This window comes from Caretta caretta, chromosome 6 (assembly GCF_965140235.1).
Source record: "Caretta caretta isolate rCarCar2 chromosome 6, rCarCar1.hap1, whole genome shotgun sequence".
In the NCBI taxonomy this organism is placed as follows: Eukaryota; Metazoa; Chordata; order Testudines; family Cheloniidae; genus Caretta; species Caretta caretta.
In genome coordinates, this window is record NC_134211.1 from 15,026,945 (window position 1) to 15,052,284 (window position 25,340).

Sequence of the window (25,340 nt, forward strand, 5' to 3'; positions counted from 1 at the left end):
GCAGAGAAGGCTGTCCTAGTGAGGGAGGCCAGATTAGTGAGGGACAGGGAGCAGGCCAGGGCAGAAAGAGTTGGGAAGGGAGTAGGCAGTGACTGTGAGGCTGCCTGGAGCCAGACCATGGAGAGTTATACAAACAAGGAAGGTAATTTTCAGTCAGAACCAGAAGTGAATGGGGAGCCAGTGGAGTTGTGTAGGGGAAAGGGAAGAAGTGTGGTTGCACTCCTTTTTACATGTGTGAGGGTTGGGGCATATGCACGTGCTGGGGTTGGCAGAGCTGGGACTGGGGAGTTCACAGAACGAGAGTTGCAAGTAGTCAAGGTGAGAGGAGGAGAGGACTTGGATGAAGACTGCAGAAAATATGAAGTTGAGGGAGTGACTTATGGACATGGTTGTGTTGGAGATAGGCCAGTATGCAGACATGATAGATGGAGTAGGAAGACTATAGACAGTTGGAGCAAATGGGGGTGAAGAGACGGAGCTGTGCTTGAAGGGGCCACTTCTACCCCAGAAAAGGACTTCTGTTTCTGAGATTTCAGATAAAGGAAGCTGAGAGGAAGCCGTGCACTTATCTGGCTAAGACAGATAGGGAGGCCAAACATGATGGAGTCATTAAGGGTTTTGAAATCTGCACCCCGGGATAAAACTGAGTAGTATCTGAAGTTAAAGAAAAAGAGGAGATGAGAAGGGAGGAGAAGACTGGAAACAGAGGGATTCTAGGCCCTGAGCAGGAGCCATCACCAGAGACAGAATGAGAGGCTAGGCAGGGGCAGAACCATGACAGTAGAGGAGCCAGAGGAGGGAGCAGTCCTGCCATGAGAGCAGGGGACTGGACTAGATACGACCTCTCAAGGTCCTTTCCAGTCCTTGATTCTGTGATTAGTGAAGGCTACAATGAAGCCAAAAAGAGGGAGATAGGAGCAAGCAGAGAGGAGGAAGAGGCTGTTGACTACCCAGAGGAGCGAGACTTCCATGTTCTAGCCAGAGCAGACTCTAGAGTGGAATAATATGAGGCCATTCTTGTTTTGGAGGTGGGTGAAGGGGAGAGGAGGTTACTTTCTCAAGCCTTGTGCTGTGAAAGGGAGGGTCAGAGATAGGGCGGTCCAGGATTGGAGCCTGCTGCTGCTTCACTTTCCATCATTTCCTTCCAGGTGAGAGGCTACTCAGGGAACTAGGTACAGGGTGATGGGTTAAATTTGTGGCAGGCGAGAACTTTAACTGACAGTGTTGGGAGGTAGGAGGTGGAGAGTGAGATGCTGATTGCCAAGGTATATGTGACGGTGCTGGGCCCAGAGGTGGTGTCTGACATGCACTCAGTAAGCAGAGCTATGTTGGTGCTGAGAGATGGTGTCTGGGACTCCCTCATTTACACAGGAATGAGCTGGTATCAGTCAGGTTTCAGAGTCATGCAGCTGCCTCATGTTTCTGTTGTCTCTTTGCAGGAGCAAGTCCCATTCTGAAATCAGTTTGGAGGGGTTTTACGAGACCAAGCTCCTTTCTCCTGTGCAGAAGGACCCTGTGGAGCTACTGCTTCTGGATACCAAAGAGCGTTTGTCTGTGGAGCTGCAGGACCGTCGTGCTCCTCTCGCTACCATGGAGAGTCTGTCTGACAATGAATCCATCTACAGCTTTGAGTCGAGGCGCTCCTCTGGATTCCGGAGCATCCGCGGTTCACCCAGCCTCCACGTCGTCATGGAGAAGGATGAGACGCACTGCTTTTATATAGACCCCATTATCCCCGAGGAGAACCCCTCCCTCAGCTCACGGACAGAGCTGCTTGCTGCCGACAGCCTCTCCAAACACTCCCAGGAGACCCAGCCCCCGGAGGCCCTGCACAACAGTGGTGGCATTACCCCCCAGCGGCGCGGCAGTGAGGAAGGGGCTGGTAGTGAAGGGGACCACGTTTCCTTCGTCCCCGAGGAGGAACTGACCCTCCAGAATGGACGGCTTACTGATGTGCCCAGTCCACAAGTGCTGGAGTTTGCTGAATTTATAGACAGCCTCTTTAACCTGGACAGCAAAACCAGCTCCTTCCAGGACCTCTACTGCATGATGGTATCTGACAGCTCCAGTGACTTTGCTGAGATGCCCAAGTCAGTCAGTGATCAGGAGATCCTGCTGAGAGCACAGTATGAGCCCAACCTAGTCCCCAAGCCCCCTAGGTTGTTTGCTGGCTCAGCAGATCCCTCTTCTGGCATCTCAGTCTCCCCCTCATTCCCTCTGAGTTCCTCTGGAGAGCTTATGGACATCACTCCCACGGGCATGAGCAGCCAGGAATGCCTGGTCACTGACAAAATCCGGACTTCCACTCCAGCTGGTCATGTGACCAGCCCTGCCAAGCAGGAGGACCTCATGATCTCAGCCCTCTAGTGCAGGAGTGGAGGGGTGAGGCTCCAAGAGCCAATCCCATGAGCTGAATACTGGGATAACACTTGGAGGAGCTGGTCATTGGGCAGTTCGGAAGTGGGGGAGACGCCTGAGAATGTTCCTTCTGGGGTGCCTTGCTGGTGGCATCGTGACGTCAGGGGGATGGATTCCGTATGCTGGGTCATATGCTTAAGTTTGGGAGAAGATGTTCTGCCTCTCAAAGCCTGCTACACTAAGAGGGTCTCATCAATGGAGTTAGATGTTTGGTTTCCCTACCTCAGCCTACTGGATTAAATCAGAGGGCAGATTCCCTGCCTCAGGGCATCTGCTGAGGCACAGGGCTCAGATTTCCTGCTTGAGGGAGTCTGCTGGAGACAGGGGGTGAATTCCCTGAGGTGAGAGGACTGGATTATCAGAAGTAAGGGTGTATCACCTCCCGTTGTCATTTAAGTGGTGTCAATAGTGAGCAGATTGCGACTTTGGGCCCAATTGCACTAACACGTCACGTCTGACCCAAGCACCAATTCATCACCCTTTCATGGTGTTTGTTTTTATAAGACACTCTCTCCCGTTTTAAAGCCATTGGATCTGTATTCCCAGGGAATGCAGCCACCCTCTCCCTGACCAGGCGCAGCGAGAATCAGGCTGGCACTGTGTGTTTTCGCTTCCCTGATTACCTCTGAGTTCACTGACTACCAGGCTTCTTCTGAGAAGAAAGGAAATCCATATACTAGAGAGCCGAAGGCCACTGCTGCATCCGTCCTCCACCAGAGGGGTGGGGAAGGTCTCTTGGGTCTCGCCTTCATCACTTCACAGCTCCCTGGAACACTCGGAACTGGTGATGTTCCCACCCACCACAGACTGACAGGATTTTCATCTCAATACCGCATGGATGGATTGGTTTAAACTAGCTTTTGGTATTTAAAAGGCTTGCCAGTGCCAAGCATTATCTGCCAGGTCCCTGTGGTGCCAGGGAGCCTCCTTGGGCCTGTTCCTGGTCGTCAGTCCACCTTCCTCACAGACCAACACTGGTCTCTGCCCTCGGAGTTCAGGGAAAAGATGAACCTTTACCAAGTGTTGAAATCTCATGTATGTTTACAGAGCTGCTAAGCTTTTCAGAAGGTATTCATTACACAAATTGGAAAGCCTTCCTGGAGCAAGAAGAATGTTCTGTTTCCCCTTCCTTGCTGTTCCCTCAGTGTGGGGGCTGAGGGGAGAGTGGAGGGGGCAGGAGGTGCTGTTATTGCAAATCCTTGTTTCAAAGTGGAGGCCCTTTGATCCAAGCCCAAGGGGAAGCTGCATGCCTCCCTCCCCACAGGGGTTCATCCCCTTCACCCTGCTGCACGACAACTCGTTAAAAAGCCCCAATATATTGTCAACAAAAATAGTGACTGAGCAACCAGTCCTGTTGCTCTCAATGCCAGTGCCCAGGGTAGCCTGCTGGCTCTACTGAATGAATGGAAGGGATTTTCCGATGATGGAAGCAGGAGGGAGACTAACTGCCTAGGCAGTTAAACATACTGTGACCTACAAGAGTCCTCTAACTGGAAAAAGACTTCATATCAGAACTCTGCAGAATCAATCCGTGTCTCTGCAGCTCTGCCCTCCTTCACCGGAAAAGAATCTCCTGTTTGAGTCAGCTGTAAAATGCCCCCATCATACCGGAGCCCTTGGCTGTGCAATTCCCAGGACAGTGAGAATTCCATGCTTCTGATAGGTTAGCCCCATTACACAACAGGATTTGATGGGTCCAGTTCACCATCATGGTACATGTGTGTTGTTGGTTGTTTGTGCTAGGTGCTGTACAAACACCAAACAAAAAATAGTGTAAAATGGCACCAAATAAGAACAGGAACATTTTTACACCCACTCAGCATGACAATGTTGAATTGGCTCCTATGTGTCCAGTGTGACAATATCATGTAGGGTAGATTCCCCAGTCCCTACCATGAAATGCTTAGTCACTGGGAGTGCAGACATTTCCATTTATAAATACTAAAACAAAATCTTTTTAACTGTCCCAGTAGTTTAGATTCCAGATGTGACCTTTCTTAAAACTCCGGCAATCAGAGGAAATAATGTCCTTCAGATTCTAAATATCTTTTTTTTTAATCTATTAGTTGCTGAGCAACAAAGTTCCTTCTTTTTTTTTTTTTTTTTTAAATAGGCCCTACCAAAAAGAGCAGTGTGGTGTGTTCCCCTTGCTGGTTTTGCAGCAACAGTTGACCAGCATTGTGCTGACAACATGAATGGTTCTGGCACCTGTACAAGAACAACTGTATTAATACTTGCTGGAGGATTCTCTGCTCCTTGAAGTCTTTAAACCACGATTTGAAGACTTCAATAGCTCAGACATAGGTGAGAGGTTTTTCGCAGGAGAGGGTGGGTGAGATTCTGTGGCCTGCATTGTGCAGGAGGTCGGACTAGATGATCATAATGGTCCCTTCTGACCTTAATATCTATGAATACCATCCTCCATTGGAAGTGCAGGGCAAGAACGCATGGTAAGGGAATTAAAAGGTGATTTTCAGGAAGGCATTACAATGAGCAGTACAGTTTAGAATAACAAGGGGAATTTGCAGAATTTAGGGAGTAGGACTAGCAGGCTAGGCTCACCACCTGCAGCAGTCTGCTGAGGGTGCTGCAGTGTGGACAGGGTGACACCCTGCCTCAAGCCATCTGCTAGCCTTGGGGAAAGGGCGCATGTTCCTGCCTTGCCCAGTAGGCTGAGGTCGGGTAGTAATAATAACACTTAGCACTTATCTAGCGCTTTATATTTTCAAAGCACTTTACAAACATTAATGAAGGAATCATCCCAACCCCTAGTAGTTAGGTACGTACCTACTGTATTAGGAGATGCCTCGGAGAATCTGCTGAGGCTAGGTGAAGCCAGTTCCCAATTTTGGGAGATTAGGGGGTCAGAGTCACAGAAATTATGGGATCAGATAGCTTCCCTGTTAGTGAAGGTTTTGTTAGCATCTAAGTGATTTCACAAGTGACCAGATTATAACTAATGAGTCACACTACTGCACTAAGATGTCACGTCTGACCTGGGCACCGCTTTGTTGCGGTTGTATGTTTTAACACTGTCTACGTTTTCCAAGCCATTGGATTACAGGGAATTCAGAAGCTCTCTCCCTGACCAGCGGTAGAGGAATCTGGCCAGCAGGGTGTGTTCTTGCTCCCCAGTTTACATGCTCTGTGGCTATGGGGCTTCTGCCAAGAAGTTGGAAATATGCAGCTTCTGGTGTCCCAGGGCTGCCACTGACCAAAGAAGAGGGGAGTTGAGGTGTGAGAGGGTCCAATTAGCAAAGTTTCCAATGACAGTATCTCATGGCCTCCCCTCTTGTAGTCATTTTTCATTGTCCCCTCCTGGGAAATCACAGAGTAAACCCATGCTCTCTGCACCAGCACTGCCCAAACACATGTTAAATTTCCCCCTTGAAGTGACTGATGCATAACTCCACCCCATTGTCTTATGCATTATAGAGAGCATTTGCAAAACGCAGCCTCCCATTGCACCCAAAAGAACATATCTGATGTGTTCGTGTTTAACGCTGAGCCCGTCACTAATCCGCCATACATATCCCATGCTGCACTCCACCTTCTCTGTCTTTCCTCTACTCTGATACGTTTTCTGAGACAACTATACCTAGCACTTAAGGTTCCTTCACTGCTTGACTGCCGGATCTTATCCTGCAGCTCCTGTGCAGCCACCTTGTGCCTTTAATGTTTGGATGGTCCATTGAAAGGTCAGTGGGACATCATAATGTGACTGGGTCAGTACTTGATGTACCTGACACGTTAGAGAGCAGCTAAGCTGTTAATCGTTTGTGTCAGTTCTTGGGGCACACTCTTGCCTTTCGTCCCAATCAGTGAGTGATTAGTACTGGAGTGCCGTTCCAGTGAACAGTCAGAGCAGAAGGCACCCAAATTGCTGGAGCTGAGAGACTGGGTTTTCTGCACCTTAAAAATTAAAATGTATAAAGTGAAACCTAATACACCAATGCAGCTTTGCCAAAGAGTCCTACAAAGAAACCTCCCCAATTAGGCACTTCGTGGTTAGCTGAATAATAATGAGACAGCACTTGCATAGCAAGTTTTATCTTCAAAGCCCATAGCAGACTGTGATGGACTGTAACCCTGAAACCTTGGAACATTCAGGGACAACATGGGAGGCTTTAAACCATTGTAACAGCACTGGTTTAACTCCCATACCTCCTAGGTCAAAGAGAGATGGGCTCTAATCCTGTCTCTGAAAGTAGTGAGGATCCATGAAGGGCGTATGTGCTTGGGTGATGGATATTGCTCTTGTGCTTTTTCAAACAGAACCGGACCCAGAACTGATCCCTGTGGGACCCCCCTTGAATTACTGATAACTACTCTCTGGAAATGGTTTTCCAACCAGTATGCACCCACCTTATAGTAGCTACATCTAGGTTGTATTTCCCTAGTTTGTTTATGAGGAGGTCGTGCAAGACAGTATCAAAAGACTTATTAAAGTCAAGATATACTACATGTACCGCTTCCCCCCCATCCACAAGGCTTGTTACCCAGTCAAAGGTACGGTCCCTTTCAATTTTTTTGAATGTTCCTTCGTACTGGAACACCTTATCTACCATCTTGATATCATTCAGTATTTTATATATCTTTGATGTCCCCTTCTGATTTGTCTCATCTCTATACCTATGCCGTCCCAATCTTACCCATCTCTTCATATGGACATTTTTCCATGCCTCTGATAATTTCTGTCTCCCATCTGTGAACCCCCCTCTATTTCTTGCCCTATTCTCTTTTTAGATAGGGTGACCAGAACTGCACAAAGTATTCCTGGGGAGGGTATCTCATTGACTTATAGAATGGCATTATATAATATTTTCAGTATCTTTCTCTCTCCCATTTTTCGTGCATTCCAACGTTTTGTCTGCTTTGCTGACCACAGCTGGGCATTGAGCAGAGGTCTTCATTGACCTGTCCGCACCGATGCCCAGGTCTTTTTCCCTGAGTTGTGACAGTTACTTTGGAACCAGTAAGGCATATGAGCCGTTCAAATGATTCCTTACAATGCCCATTAGCTTCATTAATCAACACTGAATTTCAGCTGCTGGTGTGTTTCCCATTTGCCTTTCTTGGCTAGGCCCTTCTGAAATCCCTTAAGGTTTTAGTCTTCTCCAATCTTGGCTAATTTACATATTTTTTTTGGTCATCTACTAGTGTTCTAACCTTACTGCTTGCCCGTTTTCCAGATCATTGTTCCATATATTACATAGCACTGGTTCTCGTATGGAATCTGGGGAGCACCCCACTAACAAGGCAGAACAAATATCACCCAGCCTATGCAAAATGTGCATATTTTCCTTTGCATGTTTTACTTGCAGAACAAGTAGGTCTATTATAAATTCAGTGTGGCTGCTTGGAGTATCCTGGACTGCTCAGTTCTAGGCTATCTGCCATTCCTCTGCTTGTGTACACGCGCATGCACACACTTGCAAGTACCTTGTGTACTTTTAAATGCCGCCTGCTCCAGCTAAGTCTCACTTCACATTGTGCAGGAGGGCAGCCTAGTATAATGTTTAATTTCCCATCGTGATGAGCAGCGCTTTCTCTGCAATAGATGCCTTGGGAACTCCCCCCCTGCTCGTGTTTTGCTAGAGCCTGGTCTTCATTATGCTAAGTAAAGCAAGCATGCTTACATTTAACCAAAAGGCTAACCCCAGTTTATCCCTTTTCCCCATATACACAACATACAGACAGTCTGGCTGCAGAGACTTTCCTACTCTGTGGCAAGGACAGTGGCTTTTAATCTACTCTTTCTGGTTACAGTAGCTCTGTGTGATTTGTATGTTCTGTAGATAGCACATAGATTTTAATACTTTCTTGATAAGGTGATTAAGTAAATAAAATGCCTATAATACTTGCTGGCAAGACATCCTAAGTTAACCTATTGCAAACCTCTGCTAGTTCTGCCTTTTATCGAAGTCCCTCCAGCCTTCCTCCAATTTGCAGAGTTAATTGTTTTCTTTTTTTTCGGTCTGTAGTACGGTTTAAGTCTCAGATTCCTTCTTCTGAATATCCCTCCGCACTGCCCCCAGTTTGTCATTGACATCGCCTATCTGAATCTACCCGAAGCTGGGTTTTTGCTAAGAGGGTTATTGTTTCGTTATGTTGCCCCAACCCTCATGTGTTCAGTTTCTCTGCATTTTTTCAGAGTGAAGGGACAATCCCTCTGATCCCTCTTCTTTCAGGTTAGGGTGATTTGGGGAGTAAATGACTGTTAGCTAAGTGCGTGCTCCTTCTCTATTGTTCCTTAGCAACAAAAGTTAGTAATCATAAGAGCAGAGGGAAGTAAAAGAGTAATGGATTAAATGGGTAATGTATTAAGTCTGAGGACTCAGTGTAAAAGAAAAACCCAACATAGAACAAACAGGGATACTATAATTATGCGTATGACTAGTGTGGTAGACGCTGTACAAAATGATACATTACATGAACTATTAAACAAGGAAACAGGATAAATAGATTTAACAGTGTGGCAGCCTGCCTAGAGCAAGGCATTATGTGCAGTGAGCACGGTGTTGGTCCTTTCATAGTTAAGTAAAGTTAAACTCAAAATTGGCTCTCCGCACCTTTAAACTTGTAAACGAACACAAAAAGTAACTGCTTGGTCATAACATGCAAATGAAGGTCCTGACCCAGCCCAGGTTCTAGGTTAGGACTGAGGAAGTCCTCTACTGGCCCAGCTCCACCCACCACCCCTCCTGGGATGAAGCAGGCAAACTTTCTTAATTTGCCTGTGCTTTCCTGATTGGTTAGTGTCTCTTTCTAGATCTTCTAGGCTCATGGAGGACTAAGTCATGTGGTACCCAAGCTTGAGTGGGTTTGTTTCAGGCAGGGTGGTGTCAGGGTGCTGACGCTTCCAGCCAGGAGCAGAGAAGGCCTGATAGAGCATTGGTACAAGTAGCAAATAGTCCTTATTGTCACTGAGAGATCACACACACACACACTCATTCCTCACAAGCAGTGCACACAACCCCTCTTACGCTGTCTGAAGGAATGATCTAGAAATCCACTGCTCATTTTTCACCGATGTTCTCTCCTCTGGTCTTCTATATGAGAGATTGTTCCCCTCTCTAGCCTCCAGCAGGACTGGCACAACCAGGAACTCCGCTCTTCCTTTTCAGTAACTACTGTGGAATTTAAGGTCTCTGTATATTCCCACCACCACTCTCTTCCGAGCTGGAGCATCTCATGGCCTCTTGTTAATGTCCAGATTTGCAGTCAACTGAGAAACTAAACTAACGGATGTCAGAGCCACATCTCTTGTCCCTGGGTTACCTCCACTGTTGTTCCTGAATTGTACAAGGTTACATTCCATTGCACATGCTGTGACTGAGCAAGCCTCACTGTCCTGCTGTGAGTTAGGCAACTATTATCCCCATTTTACAGGCAGGAAAAGCGAGAAAGGGAGGTGGTTACTTGCCCACGGTCACATAGTGAGTCTCTCTTAGGGCATGTCTACACTTACCAGTAGATACACTGCAATCGATGTAGCAAGTGTCAATTTAGCAGGTCTGGTGAAGACACGCTAAATTGATGGGAGAGTGCTCTCCCGTCAATTTTTGTACTCTACCTAACCGAGAAGCGTAAGGGAAGTTGACGGGAGCTGCTCTTCCGTCGACACAGTGCAGGGTAGCCACCGTGGTAAGTGGATCTAACTATGTTGACTTCAGTTACGTTGTTGACGTAACTGAAGTTGCGTAAGTTAGATCAACTTACTGCGATAGTGTAGACCAGGTCTCAGATATAGGATTAGAATGTGGGAGTTCCTGGCTCTGAAGCCTGTGCTCAAGTCATTAGATCATCCTCCTCTTGCAGAAAAGTTTATAAAGAATCTGTGAAATGGATTGATCAGCGTTCTTTTCCCTTCAGCCTCAAGCCCCTGTTGGGGTGTGTCTCCTATGTGCTAGTAATATTCCCTTCCTAACTACTAGAATCCCTTATGATAGAGGCCACTCCTGGCACCACCTCTGCCCCCATGACAGGAAGTTGTGATACAGCAGGGATCATCCCATGGGGACTGCAGTTCCTGTTTGCTTTGATCAGTGTTTTACACCCCACTCTTAAGAGTCAGGGGCTTCACTGCCAAGTAAGATGGTAGGAAACCATATTAATGTGGTGGGCAAAGACTCAAACCCAAATCTCTGTGAGTATAAATCTCTGTGTAACTGGAATTGTGATGAGTTCTCTAGAAAGGAAGCCCCTAGACTAGAACTCTAGTCCCAGAAGTGTGGGGTGCTGGTCTCCCCACATCAAGAGGCTAGTTGTGGGGTTCTCAGCTCCCTCAAGGAGGTGGGTGTACCAGAGGCAGCATGCTGCCTTGCTGCTTCTGTTCCCACATTTCACTATAGTAGGTTTCTGCTTCAGCATCTCCCTACCAAATTCATGCCCTGTGCTTCTCTCAGAGCCATCTCACTCTGTACCCTGAGCAGGAGGAGAGGGGGTGAGGATGCTGTTGGCATAAACTTTGGCTCTGTAAAGGCATATGCACTGGAAAGTCAAAACAAAACCAGGGAGAGAGCAAATCCAGTTCCCAGATGTATATGACTTTTGTCATAGGAAATGGTCCCAGGAGACATCAGGAAATGTACGAACTTGCCTTCAAGCACTTTGTTGTCTCCATTTATGTTTTCATTGCTTCTGTGCTTAGATTCATGTCTTTGTTGTGCCTTTGTTTTCTATTGCAATGTAAGGATCCTGTTTGGGACAGGACACCTGGCCTACTAGCTTCCTTTTCCCACCTGCAGAGACAGTGCTCCTACCTGGGAATGGGGAAGGAAGGGAGATGACAGGTGGGGACTAGACCAGCATCACTCTGGCTGCCAGTCTCTGTTTTCCCATCTTGGTTAGGCCATGCCATGTTTCCTCACTGTCCCCTGCTCCCTCAGGTTGTCTTAAAGTGCCAATAGCAAAGCCTGACTGATCTGAAGCAGGTCTCCTTCTCATATCCACACAAGTATATAAGTCACCCTTCTGGATCGATCTAGTCTGGTATCTTGTGTTGGGCAAGGACAGTTTCCTGCTGTACTATGGGAAAGTGACCCCTGACATGCACTATGTCTAGCCAGTCATGCAATTCTGTATTTGTCCCCTGGCTGGTGGTCAGAAGATTTAGTCATAATAAGCAAAACTGCCCCCGTTTTTAACTATGGCTCTGTTCTGCAAGATTTCATGATGAAAGGAACTTACTATATTTAAACTGTGCATTGTATTTATGGTGTAACTGACTGCACTTAGACTGTGGCTCTAGAACAGTGATTTTCCAATGCCAGACTCTGACATTAGTGGGGTGGGATCTCTGCTCCTCTCATCCCTGTGTTTGAATCCCCTGCTAACATGGCCATGCCTTGTTTTGCTTTTCTCTTACATAGGAGGGGTCCGTCCAGCCATTATGTCCATGAGAGAGGGAAATGGTTATTTTGCCACTAGTTTAAATGATTTTGCAAAAATAAATACAATGCAATGTAGGCAAAAACCTCCATCAATTTTGATTGGAGCTCCACTTCTCTGCTGTTTGTCATAGTCCTAGTGAAGTTCTGATGTTCCAAAGTACATGGTACATGGGCAGTACTGGAGGGGCGTTTTCCACTCCCACATAGCATATATGTTACTCAACATTCAGACTGATTTATTGACAGTCGCCCACGTGGTCTGTCTTGTCTTAATACACACTTTGGGGGCATGGTGCATACAAAGCACTTGCATCAGAGGTATGATTGATGGATCACTCCCTTGTACCCTATCACGTCTCAATGCCCATATCAGCATGTCTGAGGCGCCCGCTGGTGGCCACTGTCTTGTGGAGAAGTGACTTCATCTGCGATGCAGAGGCCTCTGCTCCAAGCTCCCTCGCCGAGCTGCTGCAGTCAGAGGTGTAGAGGTCACTTCAAAGCAAGAGCCTCGAGCTTCCACTCCAATGACAGACTCTGTTGATAAATCCAGTGAATGGTTTATAGGTGGTGAGTCACATCCCCATCCCTGTGGTCAGAATGGTGGCCTTAAGGAGAAGGGATGCTGCTGCCCTTTAAGACTCTTTCAATTAGTCTGGCCTTTTGCAGGAGAGTCCTGTAAGGAGAACTGCCTGCCTGCCTGGCCTCCCAAGTATGCTGCTGCTCATGTGCAAATGGCAAGAATAGAGGAGCCCAGATGAAGATTTCTTTATGCCCTAGTCTGCTCACTTTCCCTGTTGCATGTCCCTTGGGATGGAGCCGAGTTACATGGACTCAGTGTTACAGAACACCCAGCTTTGTTCTAATGGGGCCTTTGGGCCCTCGCACTTGGGAGGGGTTTTACCAAATGATGGTTGCTATGGAGAAAGGTTTGTGTACAGGAAATCACACTCCTTTTCCATTCCCCATTCCCCCCCCTTCAACAGAAGTCGAGGCCACTCTGTGTAGGAAAGCCCCACTGCCTGCTTCTTTCACCCTTTTTCACATCTTGTGCTGGGGCAAATTGGACCAGGGCAATTTCTAGCAAACTCATTCACCCCACCCGCCTGTTTAGAGTCTTTGTATCACTGGGGAGAAGGCAACCCCCTTCTATCCAGCCCTGAGCTGCTCCGACTCCCTCTCCTGGGCCTTAGAGAGCCTTCATATGCAATCACTGGGGAAGCAGTAAAGGAGCCCATGTTCTCACACTCACTCAAGAGGTCACTGCCCTTCCCAGGAATGCTGCCTGCTGGATCCCTGCTCCACACTGCCCCAGCATGAAGGCTATAAGGAAACTCAAGCTCTCTTCATGTGCCATTCTCACGCGACTTTTTTGTACCTATGTATGAAAGATCTAAACTAATATTGCTGTAAAGAAAGATACAAATTAATATAGCATATTATATAAAGATATATGTATATAAAGGTTTCTGTATATTGTATAGAGTTGTGTATAAAATGGATGTAGGAGTATGGCTGGTGTATGTGCCTCCCCAAGCTTGGCCTGGAGAATGGTAGAGCCATGTAGTTTGACTGATGTGATGTCTTAAAGGACTGAGCAAGGATGAGAGAGTTGGGAGAAAATAACCCTATCTCTATTGCCAAGGCCCAGGCAACAACCAGATACTACTTCGTCATTAAAGCTGCCTGGGTCTTTCTGTGGAGAGGCATTCAGATGATGCTGAGGTCATCTCCAGGGCCATGTATCTCCCCTCTATAGATCCCTGGGTTCTGTATCTCTCCCCCATACAGCTCTAGAGCTGGTATCTCCTCTTCTCCTTGGAGATACTTGTGGTCCTGTATTTCCTTTCCTCTTCCCAATCCCCTGCACCCACTCTGACCTCTAAGCCTTGTATCTCTCCCTGAACATACCAGCCTCTCTGTGTCACTGGGCAGCTCAACATGGATCATAAAGGAGAATCCTGATAGCGACAGGAAACTTCATGAGCTAGAAAGTAGAAAATGCAACCTAATTGTCTTCTTCCTAGTAAGGAGGAGTTGACTAAGAACACGAGGGTTACAAGGCAGTTTGCTGCTAGTGACTATCAGCTATCTGAAATCAACATGCTGAAAAATGGGGTTAACATGAGCAAAGGCAGTAGATTCAAAGAAACAACTCTTTTGGGGAAAAGGTGTGCAGTGGAAAAAAGTATGAAAACCCACCAGTGTGGAAGAATGCTGGAAAGATGGCATCAGAAAGAGGCCGTAATCCTTCTGCAAAAGAAACATGCAGGGTAGAAGTGGTGACCAGTGTGGCTTCACAGAGATCTGAGAGTAAAAGCTCTTCAAGACAAAGGATTTATCTTAATCGATGCTTGTAAAGCTGTTTGTGAATGTAAAGTGCTGCTCACATTATTTTTAGGAATAATAATAGTAAACCTGTCCTGGAAATGGAAAAGGAGCAAGGAAACCAGACAAGAATACACAGGTAAGGAGAATATGGGGAGCAATCTGGATGAAATCATGCTGCACAAAGGGGCATGATCAGCTGTTAGAAATATATGGGCAGAGGGAAAGAGTGCTAGAAAGAAAATAGCCCCATTAACTCCCTGTGTGAGGGTTAGACTAGATGACCTTTGTGGTCCCTTTTAACACTATGATTCTATGATTAATAAATCAAGTGGAATAGTTCTCTGAATATTTATTATGGTCATTCCCAGGTGAGACCCAGGGCTGTTGGGGGAATTAATAACTCCTAAAATGACTAAGCTATTGAACTACTTATAAAAATGTCTAACAGAAAAAAGGAGTTTATATTTATATTAATCCATAAACAGGAACAAATAACCATGTAAATATAGCTACTGGTGAGGAAAAATGTGAATATATACAAAGCAGGCACTCTGGATGTTAAACATCTTTCAGCGTTAAGGGAACTAGCTAACGAAGCACTGAGAATTATTTTTGAAAAATGGAGTACTGTGCAGGTACTAGAGAAGCAAATGTGATGACAGATCTTCAAAAAGTAAAATTAAAGGATGATCCTGGCAATTACCATCTGGAAAGTAATTTCTGTTCCTAAACAAGAGATAGTGAGAGCAAAGCTGTAGGGGTTATCTAAGAGATGATGGTATGAAGTGAATACAGGGCAAATTGCACCAAACGAACTTGATAATTGTTAATCAGATTCCAAAACTGGCAGACAAAGTAATAACTAAGGCTGTCAAGCGATTAAAAAAATTAATTGTGATTAATTGTACTGTTAAACAATAACAGAATACCATTTATCTAAATATTTTTGGATGTTTTCTACATTTTCAAATATATTGATTTCATTTACAACACAGAATACAAAGCGTACAGTGCTCACTTTATATTTATTTTTATTACAAATATTTGCACTGTAAAAACAAAAGAAATAGTATTTTTCAGTTAATCTAATACAAGTACTGTAGTGCAAGCTCTTTATCAAGAAAGTTGAACTTACAAATGTAGAATTATGCACAAAAATAACTGCGTTCAAAAATAGAACAATGTAAAACTTTAGCGCTTACAAGTCCACTCAGTCCTATTTCTTGTTCAACCAATTGCTGAGACAAACAAGTTTGTTTACATTTGCAGGAGATAATGCTGCCCGCTTCTTGATCACAATGTCACCTGAAAGTGAGACCAAGTGTTTGTATGGCACTGTTGCAGCCGGCATCACAAGATATTTACATGCCAGCTTTCCTAAAGATGTATATGTCCCTTCATGCTTCATCCACCATTCCAGAGGACATGCGTCCATGCTGATGATGGGTTCTGCTCGATAATGATCCAAAGCAGTGCAGACCGACGCATGTTTATTTTATCATCTGAGTCAGATGCCACCAGCGGAAGGTTGATTTTTTTTTTTTTTTTTTTGGTGGTTCGGGTTCTGTAGTTTCTGCATCAGAGTGTTGCTCTTTTAAGACTTCTGAAAGCATGCTCCACACCTCATTCCTCTCAGATTTTGGAAGGCACTTCAGATTCTTAAACCTTGGGTCGAGTACTGTAGCTAGCTTTAGAAATCTCACATTGGTACCTTCTCTGCATTTTGTCAAATCTGCAGCAAAAATGTTCTTAAAATGAACAATGTGCTGAGTCATCATCAGAGACTACTATAACATAAAACATATGGCAGAATGCGGGTAGAACAGAACAGGAGATATACAATTATTTCCCAAGGAGTTCAGTCACAAATTTAATTAGCGCATTATTTTTTTAACGAGTGTCATCAGTATGGAAGCATGTCCTCTGGAATGTTGGCTGAAGCATGAAGGGGCATACGAATGTTTAGCATATCTGGCATGTAGATACCTTGCAATGTCGGGTATAAATGTCCCATGCGAATGCCTGTTCTCACTTTCTGGTGACATTGTAAATAAGAAGTGGGCAGCATTATCTCCAGTAAATGTAAACAAACTTGTTTGTCTTAGCGATTGGCTGAACAAGAAGTAGGACTGAGTGGACTTGTAAGCTCTAAAGTTTTACATTGTTTTGTTTCTGAATGCAGTTATGTAACAATAAAAAACCTACATTTGTAAGTTACACATTCACAATAAAGAGATTGCACTACAGTACTTGTATGAGGTGATCAGAAAAATACTATTTCTTTTATTTGTCATTTTTACAGTGCAAATATTTGTAATAAAAATAATTATATAAAGTGAGCACTGTACACTTTGTATTCTGTGTTGTAATTGAAATCAATATATTTGAAAATGTAGAAAAACATCCAAAAATATTTAATAAATTTCAATTGGTATCCTATTGTTTAACACTGCGATTAAAACTGCGATTAATCGTGATTCATTTTTTTAATCGCAATTAATTTGAGTGAATTGCGTGAGTTAACTGCAATTAATCAACAACACTAGTAATAACCTGTGTAGTTGTATTGTACTTAGGAGTTTTTACTAAATCATTTGAGACAGTATTTTACAAACTCTTACTTAAAAATGTCATTCAGATGGTCTTGGCTGTCAGGCCTGTAAGTAGACGAGAGCCATTATAAATGGTAGTATGTCAGGTGGGGAGAAAAGTGCTAATGGGATGCTCAAAGAACCATTGGTTAGGCCCTATTTTGTGTAGTATCTATTTGAGAAGGGTAGATTAATGATTTATGACGCCTCCAACTGAGTTATGTAGCGTTACCTTGATCACTGTGGCTTTTAGACTGGAAGAGATGCCCAGTGCCACACCAGTGGAGTAATATCTGTTGGGTAAACATTCTCTCCTGCAGCAGGTGGCGCTGTCTCCCTTGCACTCAACCCACTGCTCTTCCTTATTGCAGAATCACCTCTCCCTCCAGGTTTCAGGCTCCCCGCTGCTCTGAGCCAACAGCCAAGTGAGCAGAGTACTGTTCACTCAGTCTGTGGGAAAGTTCTCTGGGGGCTTGCAGAGGTGGTTCCCTGATTAGGCCCCTGACCAGTGCTCCTGTATCAGGCACTTGTATTCTGTATTCATATAGATACAGTTACAGGACTTTTTTATATAGAAGAGAGATCCAAAGTTTTCAGAGGTTTCTAAACTGTACTAGTTATGATGCTCCCCTCCCTCAGAGATCTGTGCAGTTGGGCTTGTGATGCTAAGTCAGCCTAGCTGCACAGCAGGAGGCTTATGAAAGAGTAGTAGTAATAGAAAGTTCAAAACTCTCTGAAAGTTACCGCACAGGCTGGACCTTGGGCTCTGACGCCTAGGGAGTGGGGTGGGCTTCAAAGCCCAAGCTGCAGCCTGTGCAGTAACTTCAAGGCTGTGACTTCAAAGCACTGTTTACGTGGTTATTTCCGGAGTGCTAGTGTGAGCCCTGAGAGCCCAAATCTCTCGCTCTGGTCTGGAAGATTAGCTTCTGCGGGCTGCATAACTGTACCCAGCGCGGCCCCAGTGCATCGAGTGCGAGACTGGGACTCAGGAGGCCTGGGTTCTAATCCTCTGTCTACTGGGTGACCTTGGTTGACCCCATTCCTTTCTAGTGCCTACAGTACAATCAGGAGCTGTGACATACCTGATATAGCTACCAGTGTAGCCACGGTGGCATGGGCCAGCCTTGCCAGACCAGGCCCCTGGTCTGTGTTCATGCTGCTCAAGTCTTAGCTCGAGTAACAACAGCAGCAAATTTTGATTTAGCATGCTCAGTGTGCACGTATGCTGCACTCACACTCCCAGTTGCAATGTAGACATACCTTCTGTGCCTCTGTATCCCCACTGTCTTGTCTAGTTAGATGGTGAGCTCTTAGGAGCAAGGGCTAATATGTACATAGCCCAGCGGGGCCCTGATCTCGGTTGGGGCACTAGAAACAGGAGCAGCACTTGCTTCTTCCTCTGAACGCCTCCAACATGTCAGACCTTACATTTAGGTATTTGAGATTAGATGTATTAAAACTATTTTAAGTTATTTTTATGGCTCCCTTTGAACCATACACAGCTGGGCTGATGGCAACTACAGCACCTTGCTTTATAGGGGAGATACACAGAATACCTCCAGTGTGGTTTTGGTTCCATATGTACATAAAGAGACGGTATCTGTCACTGTGGAATGGAAGTTTTAGAAGAGGCTGGTTGGAATGATTTGCCTCTCTCTTGTGTGGCTTTGCTACTTGTGAATACTGCAGCCATCCCAGACTTGTGTGGGTAAACCCTTTCTATGACACCATCCCACATTTCCTCTCTCTACCTACACACTTAAGGGGAGGCTTTCAAAAGGCATAAGTGGGAGTTTGGTGCCCAAACCCCTCACCTTCCAATGGGAGTTAGGTGCTGAACCCCCTGTGTGCCTTTGGGAATCACTCCAGTATGGAATAGCAGAACCACATTCGAATATTGTAGTTTTAAAAAAATTAAAATTCAGAGTTAAGTTGCACAAACCCCGCAAGGCTGCCCCACCCATGTAACGGGGGTTAGGATGATTCTGAAACATCACTCACTTTTCTAACTTTTGAAAGGAACAATGAACGACGCATTTTTGGCCTGACCCAGCTCAAACTGAAGTCAGTGACTCCCATTGACTTCAATGATGGCCAGGGCAGCCCTTTTATGCATGGCATCCTTCGGTGTAGAGCAGCCAACTCCATCGTTCATCAGGTCTTCAGGGTAGAATGGGGTGCTGTGGATACTGCAGCCAGTATCTGACGACTGAAAGTTATTAAGGTAGCTAATTGTTTTTATGTGGAGGGGAAGTCACTGGGCTATGGAATAAGGTAAGTAGATAGGGGTTGCATGGGACAGATTGGGCTTTGTGTCTTATAGCGGAAGGGTTGAAGAGGAGGACATTGTGGACTGCATGTATGGGATATAATTCATATTTTATGGTCTCTTGACTACAGAGGGTAGGAGGGGAGGGGAGGGCCTGGACTTTGGTCTGTGTATGGTGGGCTGAAAGGGAGATGTTTCAGCTGGCTGGTAGAGGGAGAGTGAATTGGTGGAGGGCATCTGGTTGGTTAGGTGGCTGAGGTAGTGGACTGGCTTTTACGTGAGTGCATTGAGGGTTTCTGCTATCACACTGATAGGTGCGGTGGTAGATGAGAGCTACATTGTCTCACTCTGTTGGTACTGGAGGGCATATGTGGGGAGGCATCCATGGCTCCTATTGGAAAGAAAGGGAAGGTGGGTGTAAAGACATCTCAGAGACAGAGGTGTTGGATTAGGGATTCAGGGGCCAGGGCAGAGTAGAAGCTTATGGAACCTTAGCTTATGAACGTTGCCTGCTTTTTGTAACTGCGCTGTTCTAAGGAGGTTCCTTCTGTTGAACTTACAGCGTTGTCAGAGCCACCCTTCTATGTGGTGTCTTGAGTATATGACAGTGTGGGAACCGACAGGAGGAAGTGCTGGAGCAGTAGAGGGGACAGTGTCATTCACTCCCAGGTCGTTGGCCTCCTTGGCTTTCGCACATTCTAGTTAGCAATGATTACAACACAGGTGACGTAAAGTACATCCCAGAATACCTTCATCCTGCACCATGGGAACAGCCCATCTCCACACAATGGAGAAAGAGGCTGAGAGAGGAAATAAACCATCCATAGCTCTGCCTCGTGAGAGCATTCCCTGCTGGTGCCAGCGAGGCACTTCCATTCTTTTCCCTCCGAGTCTGACGCTCCCCTCCCATGGCACTGTCACAGCACCTCAGCTGCTGAGAGCTCTCCCTGACGGTCCACACCACGAACTTGTGCTAAGGGCTGGACAAGAGGATCCAGACCGGAGAGCAACAGTCTGTAAATCTCCACAGTCTCATGCCCGTGAGGAACCTCTCCCTTTTGTGGGATAATGAATTAAGCACCGAGTTAGTATCACTGGAAAACAGGAGCTCACAGCTGCCCTAATGGTACAGTCTGCTGTCACTGTATAAGTTCTCACACTAGGGCATGCTGATATCTTGCCAGATTTCGTGGTCTCTCTCATTGTCTTTGTCTTCATATCATTTCTGCCCTTCAGGACTCTGTCTCTGCTCGGCCTCCCCAGCATGCCTTCTGCTATATGGATCTCTCCCTCTCAGGCACTCAGATTCCACGGTGATGGGCAAGCAGCCTTATAAAATTAAAGTTGGATTTAGTTCTTTTCCTCCCCACCCCCATCTCTCTCTCTTTCTGTGCGTGTGTGGGTCTCTCTCTGCGCTGCCTGATAGCTTTTATCTCTGTGTTATAGCATCCCTTGGCCTCAAACACTGCTGCAATTCTTCCCCTTGTCAGCGAGCATGGCTATTATGGGAGTCCCCGGCCAGCTGTGCAGAACCCTTCCATTTCATAATGTGGGTTGTGCAGCCACCTAAACAAAACCCTGCTTGCTTGGGCTGCCTCTCACTAGTGCTTCAGGCAAACTGGAACTCCACAGCGTCTCTTCAGGAGCCTTCGCCCCAGCCCCAGGGGGGCAAAGAAAACTCAGGATCCTCACTTCCTATGAGCAGCATTTGTCTTCAGAACACAGTGCAAGTCGCATCCCTTTGGGCAGACGGTTTTGGAGCAGTCAGGCAGAGGCACCTAATCCCTCTCGGAGTGGGCTCCTTCAAGTCAGAGATTCAGAGCGTGGGTGCAAAAGGAGAACAGCCGTACTCCATTCACAGACAGTCCCCATACTCCGTTAGCAACCACTGCAGTGGGCCCCACCGACATTCCCCTATAGCGCCAGTGGTAATCAAAGCCAGGGATGGTGTCCCTCAGCACTTTGCATGGTTTATAGCAGGGGTGGGCAACCTATGGCCCATGTGCCAAAGGCGGCACGTGAGCTGATTTTCAGTGGCACTCACCCTGCCCGGGTCCTGGTCACCGGTTTGGGGGCTCCGCATTTTAATTTAATTTTAAAGGAAGCTTCTTAAACATTTTAAAAACCTTTATTTACTCTACATACAACAATAGTTTAGTTACATATTAAAGACTTATAGAAAGAGACCTTCTAAAAACGTTAAAATGTATTGCTGGCACGCAAACCCTTAAATTAGAGTGAATAAATGAAGACTCGGCACACCACTTCTGAAAGGTTGCTGACCCCTGGTTTATAGCCATAAAGTCATCAGCATCTTTATTCACAGCCCATGATGGAAGGGCACATGTCCACGTGCCAGCTGAAAACACACACACACGAGCAAGCCTGTCAGTAATCCACCCCTGAATCCGCACACTGGCGAATGTACGCTAGTATGGACAGGACAGGCGGGCACAGTCAGGTCTGTCCAAGCAGAGGGTCCTTCCATAGGGGTGGTCTGGTTTGATGTGGACCTCCCAAGTGCTGGGAATGAAAGTCCATCTGTGTAGGGACACCTCACTGGCTAAATCTGAGCTCCCCGCCCTGAGACCCCCGTGCCCACTCGCTGGCTGAGACGGAAGCAGAGCTGGGCTTATTCTGTTATCTCTTCTCAGCAAGGGAACTGCACTGATAAATCTCCCGTTGGTTATTCATTAACCACGAATGCCTGTCCCTGAGATGGCAAAAATTACACCATTGATTTAAAAGAAATAAAAGGAGGTCGCACAAGGGAGTGTGTCCATCTGTGCTGGGGCTGTGTAGAAGTGTCCCACTAAGGGGGGCTTGTTTGTGTGTGGAGGTTACAGGATGGAGGTGCACGAGCAGCAGTTTGTGGATCACATGCGGCTGTAAGATAACTTATTGAGTGTGGGTCTTTGAACATGGGCTCAGGGTAGGATGCTGGAGCAGATTAATGTTGAAAGATGGAAAGTGCCAATTGCCAAGTATTATTCATTGGCGCTGTTACTGTCTACTACAGAACTGACCCCACCCAGGAAGTGGCATTTCCAGTGAAAGGGCACAGAGAAGCAGCCACTGCCCAATAAGGCTCTGAGACTAGAGTAATTCTCCATGGGCCCCAATACATCTAGCCACTGCCGGTTAGGAATGAATTTGCAAGACTTCCAAAATGGCAGCCGCTATTGCAGGGGAGATCCCATTCCTTCACTTGTTGCTGATCATCTAGTTCTTCTTATTGGTAAACAGTCATTGACCTGGCTTCATATATTTAGAGAGAGTAAATCAAATGATGAATTCACACTAATGTGGCTCTTTTGGGTAATGTTGATCGCTAATTTGGCTCCTGAACCACTGAGTTCTCAGTATCACTGCTCTAGGTTGTCTAAGTTTTTACAAGCGTGCTAAATGCCTGTTCATATGTGAAGACCCTACTGAGGGATAAGTCAAAGGATTTGTCTTGATTGGGATAAAAGGTGTTTTTAGAACATGATACCTATGATGCTCTGACTAACACATTCTGAGGCAAGTTGTACTTGCCTAAGTCTTCAAGTTGACCAGCTAGTGTGTGCCGAAGTACAACTGGCCTCATCTGCTCTAGAGTTTTATAACATGCTAACCACCATGTTCTTAAAAACACACACCATTTAGCCTAATCCAGATGTACCCAAAGAAGGGCCTTTTGCATTTGCTTCTGGAAGTGGTCATTCTCACTCCTCATTCTTCACTCTTGCAGGAGTGAGTTCCCTACTCCAGCCCAGCTCCTGGGAAAGTTCTGTCTTTTGCACTCCTGGTCCCGCCCCCTTTATTGATCAACAGTTTGATTGATCCAGTGGACTATAGTGGTCATGGGAGGCTCATGGCTGCAGAAGCCAAGGCAATCTCTTAGATAGCTAGCACTTAGTGAGAGGTTTTGAATATCAGGGCAAAGATATTCCTGGAGTCAGTGCAAAGAGCAGATTACCTGGGTGTTCTGTTCATGGGGACTGTGCTGCTCAGCAGTCAGGCTGTTGTGTTTTGTATCAGCTTTTTCAGCCACTTCATTCCTAGAGAATTCCCACAAGACCATCATTAGTAAAGAGCTAAGGTGGATCCCGTGCAATTGCCATTGACGCAAACCTTCAGAGTCCAGGAAATAGCCAAAGCCCATTTAAGTTAATGGGAGTCTTTCCTGTGACTTCAATGGGCATTGGATCAGACTCTAAATCCATATGTGCCTAAAATGTTAAACAAACAGGCACACACACTCGCTACATCCCATGGTAACATTATCTCAAGGGACATCCACAGGACCCATCCACACAATTTCATCAACTGCAGCAACCTTAATTGTGCCCCCGGGAAGCGCCACACAAAATATGTCAAGCTATGGTGTGACAGAGTGCAGCATGCAAACAGGCGCGTCTGCACTCTGATCACTCCAGTGTTAATTAGTTCCCCTTGAGAAAGCTGATGGGGTGGTAATTAGACAATCAGGCTGGCTGGCTGGCAAGTCTAAGGAGCTCATTACCCCACCAGCCCAAGGCTGATAGGAAGGAAGGAAGTGCGGGAGGGACCTCGGGAGGGACCTCTGTTCCCCTCGGGTCCTGGGGAGAGGGCCAAAAGTGCTGTTGTAAATAGACAGGTTTCAGAGGAACAGCCGTGTTAGTCTGTATTCGCAAAAAGAAAAGGAGTACTTGTGGCACCTTAGAGACTAACCAATTTATTTGAGCATGAGCTTTCGTGAGCTTGGTTAGTCTCTAAGGTGCCACAAGTACTCCTTTTCTTGTTGTAAATAGACTGTTGCACAGAGATTGTTGTAGAAATGGTGGAGGGGGCTTAAAATAACAAGACACGGTGAAGGCACAGCCGCTGGAGTATGTGCCCTTTCTGTGGGGAGACGGTAGAAGGAGCCACGCCCAGTGACATATGGTCTTGCTCAGGGGTGAAAGTAAGATTAAATTCTTGCTGGTACAGAGGCCCGGTCTCGGGCGGAAGGGGCAGGGCTGGGAGTCAGCCTCCCCCAACCAACCCATCCGCGCTACCTGGTCTGCACCGCCCAGGGCTCCGGTGGCGATTTAAAAGGGGCCGGGGCTCCTGGCCACCTCCAAATCACTGGCCCCGGGGCAGCTTCCCCTTTTGCCCTCCCCCCTCTTCCCGCGTCGGCAGCCCTGGGGGGGCAAAAGGGGCAATGAGGTTAAAATGCTGCTGTGGCCCATACCGGCCCACTTTCCCCCCTGGTCTTGCTTCTTTCAACCCAACAGCTCTATTCCCCAAACACCCAAGTAGCGATATTAAAAGGGGGAACTGCTCTACACTCGGCATGCTAATTTATAAGCACAACACTTTTCTTTCTCCAGTTCTGTGTCAGCAACGCAACAGACCCATCCCATAACAAGTAATGAGCTGTGGCCATGGGGTCACAATAACCAGTACTGACACAGTAGCAATGCCCCTCGCTCCCAGTTCCCAGACAGGGTTACAATGACCCTCACTCCTTCTTCACCAGCAGGTAAAAGGAGATTCCAGGGATCTATAGTATCTATTTACATCCCCACAGCTTGGCTTAGTGACTCCAGCTCCTCTGGCCCCGTTGACCCCTTTCAGCTGGAAATAGACATGGGCATACCCATAGGCTGCTGTTATAGGCTGGTGTGCCCCACCTTGGTGAAGGTGACATCAACAGCCTTGTACCTGAAGGAATCCCCTTTAGCCACTCTACAGGGAATGAGGACCCTGCCCTGGTTTGGTGATGAGACAGCAAGAAGAACCAGGTCCGAGGGCTCTGAGGCTCTGGCTCTGTCGGAAAGGCCTGGCCGTTCCCTGGGATTTGGAGGGGGTGTTTAATTATTTTTTTGCTGTAATTCTGGACTTTGAGATTTAGTGCTGAAGGGAGCAGCACCCACACCTTGGGTGAATAATCCCCCTCCCTCCTCCTGGCTTGCACTCAGAATCAATGTACCTGACATAGAGGGAGCAGTGTTTACGGACAGCAGGACCTAGAGGAAATGAGGAAGGGAGTGTGTGTGTGAGGGAGGGAGAAGGATGATGGAGGAAGACACAGCTTGCAAGAGAGAAAATGATGGAGGAAAGCAGCAGAAGGGAGAAAAAGAGCAAACAACATACCATGAAGGGGACTCTGGAGAAAAGCAAAGAGAGGCACCGGCTGGGGTGACCCTAAGGTCTGATCCCATGATTAGACCCTCACAGGGTTTACTTTTTAGGTTACAGTGGTGGGTTAAAGCAGCACCGCTTAATTTCACAAGGTTAAAAATCTCTCCTAGAGCTCATTTGTTAATTACACAATAACCCCTATGTAATGGCAAGTCCTGGCTTGTTCTGGAAGTGACTCTTCTCCCTCCT

General features: G+C 46.5%; 1 protein-coding gene across 4 annotated transcripts in view; it reads left to right on the forward strand.

The window, feature by feature from the left end:
- Positions 1-13,274, forward strand: part of DAGLA (diacylglycerol lipase alpha) — a 101,323-nt gene extending 88,049 nt beyond the window's left edge. For all 4 annotated transcript variants that reach the window (XM_075129270.1, XM_048854182.2, XM_048854181.2 and 1 more), the window contains one exon: positions 1,440-13,274. In XM_075129270.1, the coding sequence (XP_074985371.1) occupies positions 1,440-2,367 (928 nt within the window). In that variant the 3' untranslated portion in view covers positions 2,368-13,274. The remainder of the gene's footprint in view (positions 1-1,439) is intronic.
- The last annotated feature ends 12,066 nt before the right edge of the window (positions 13,275-25,340 follow it).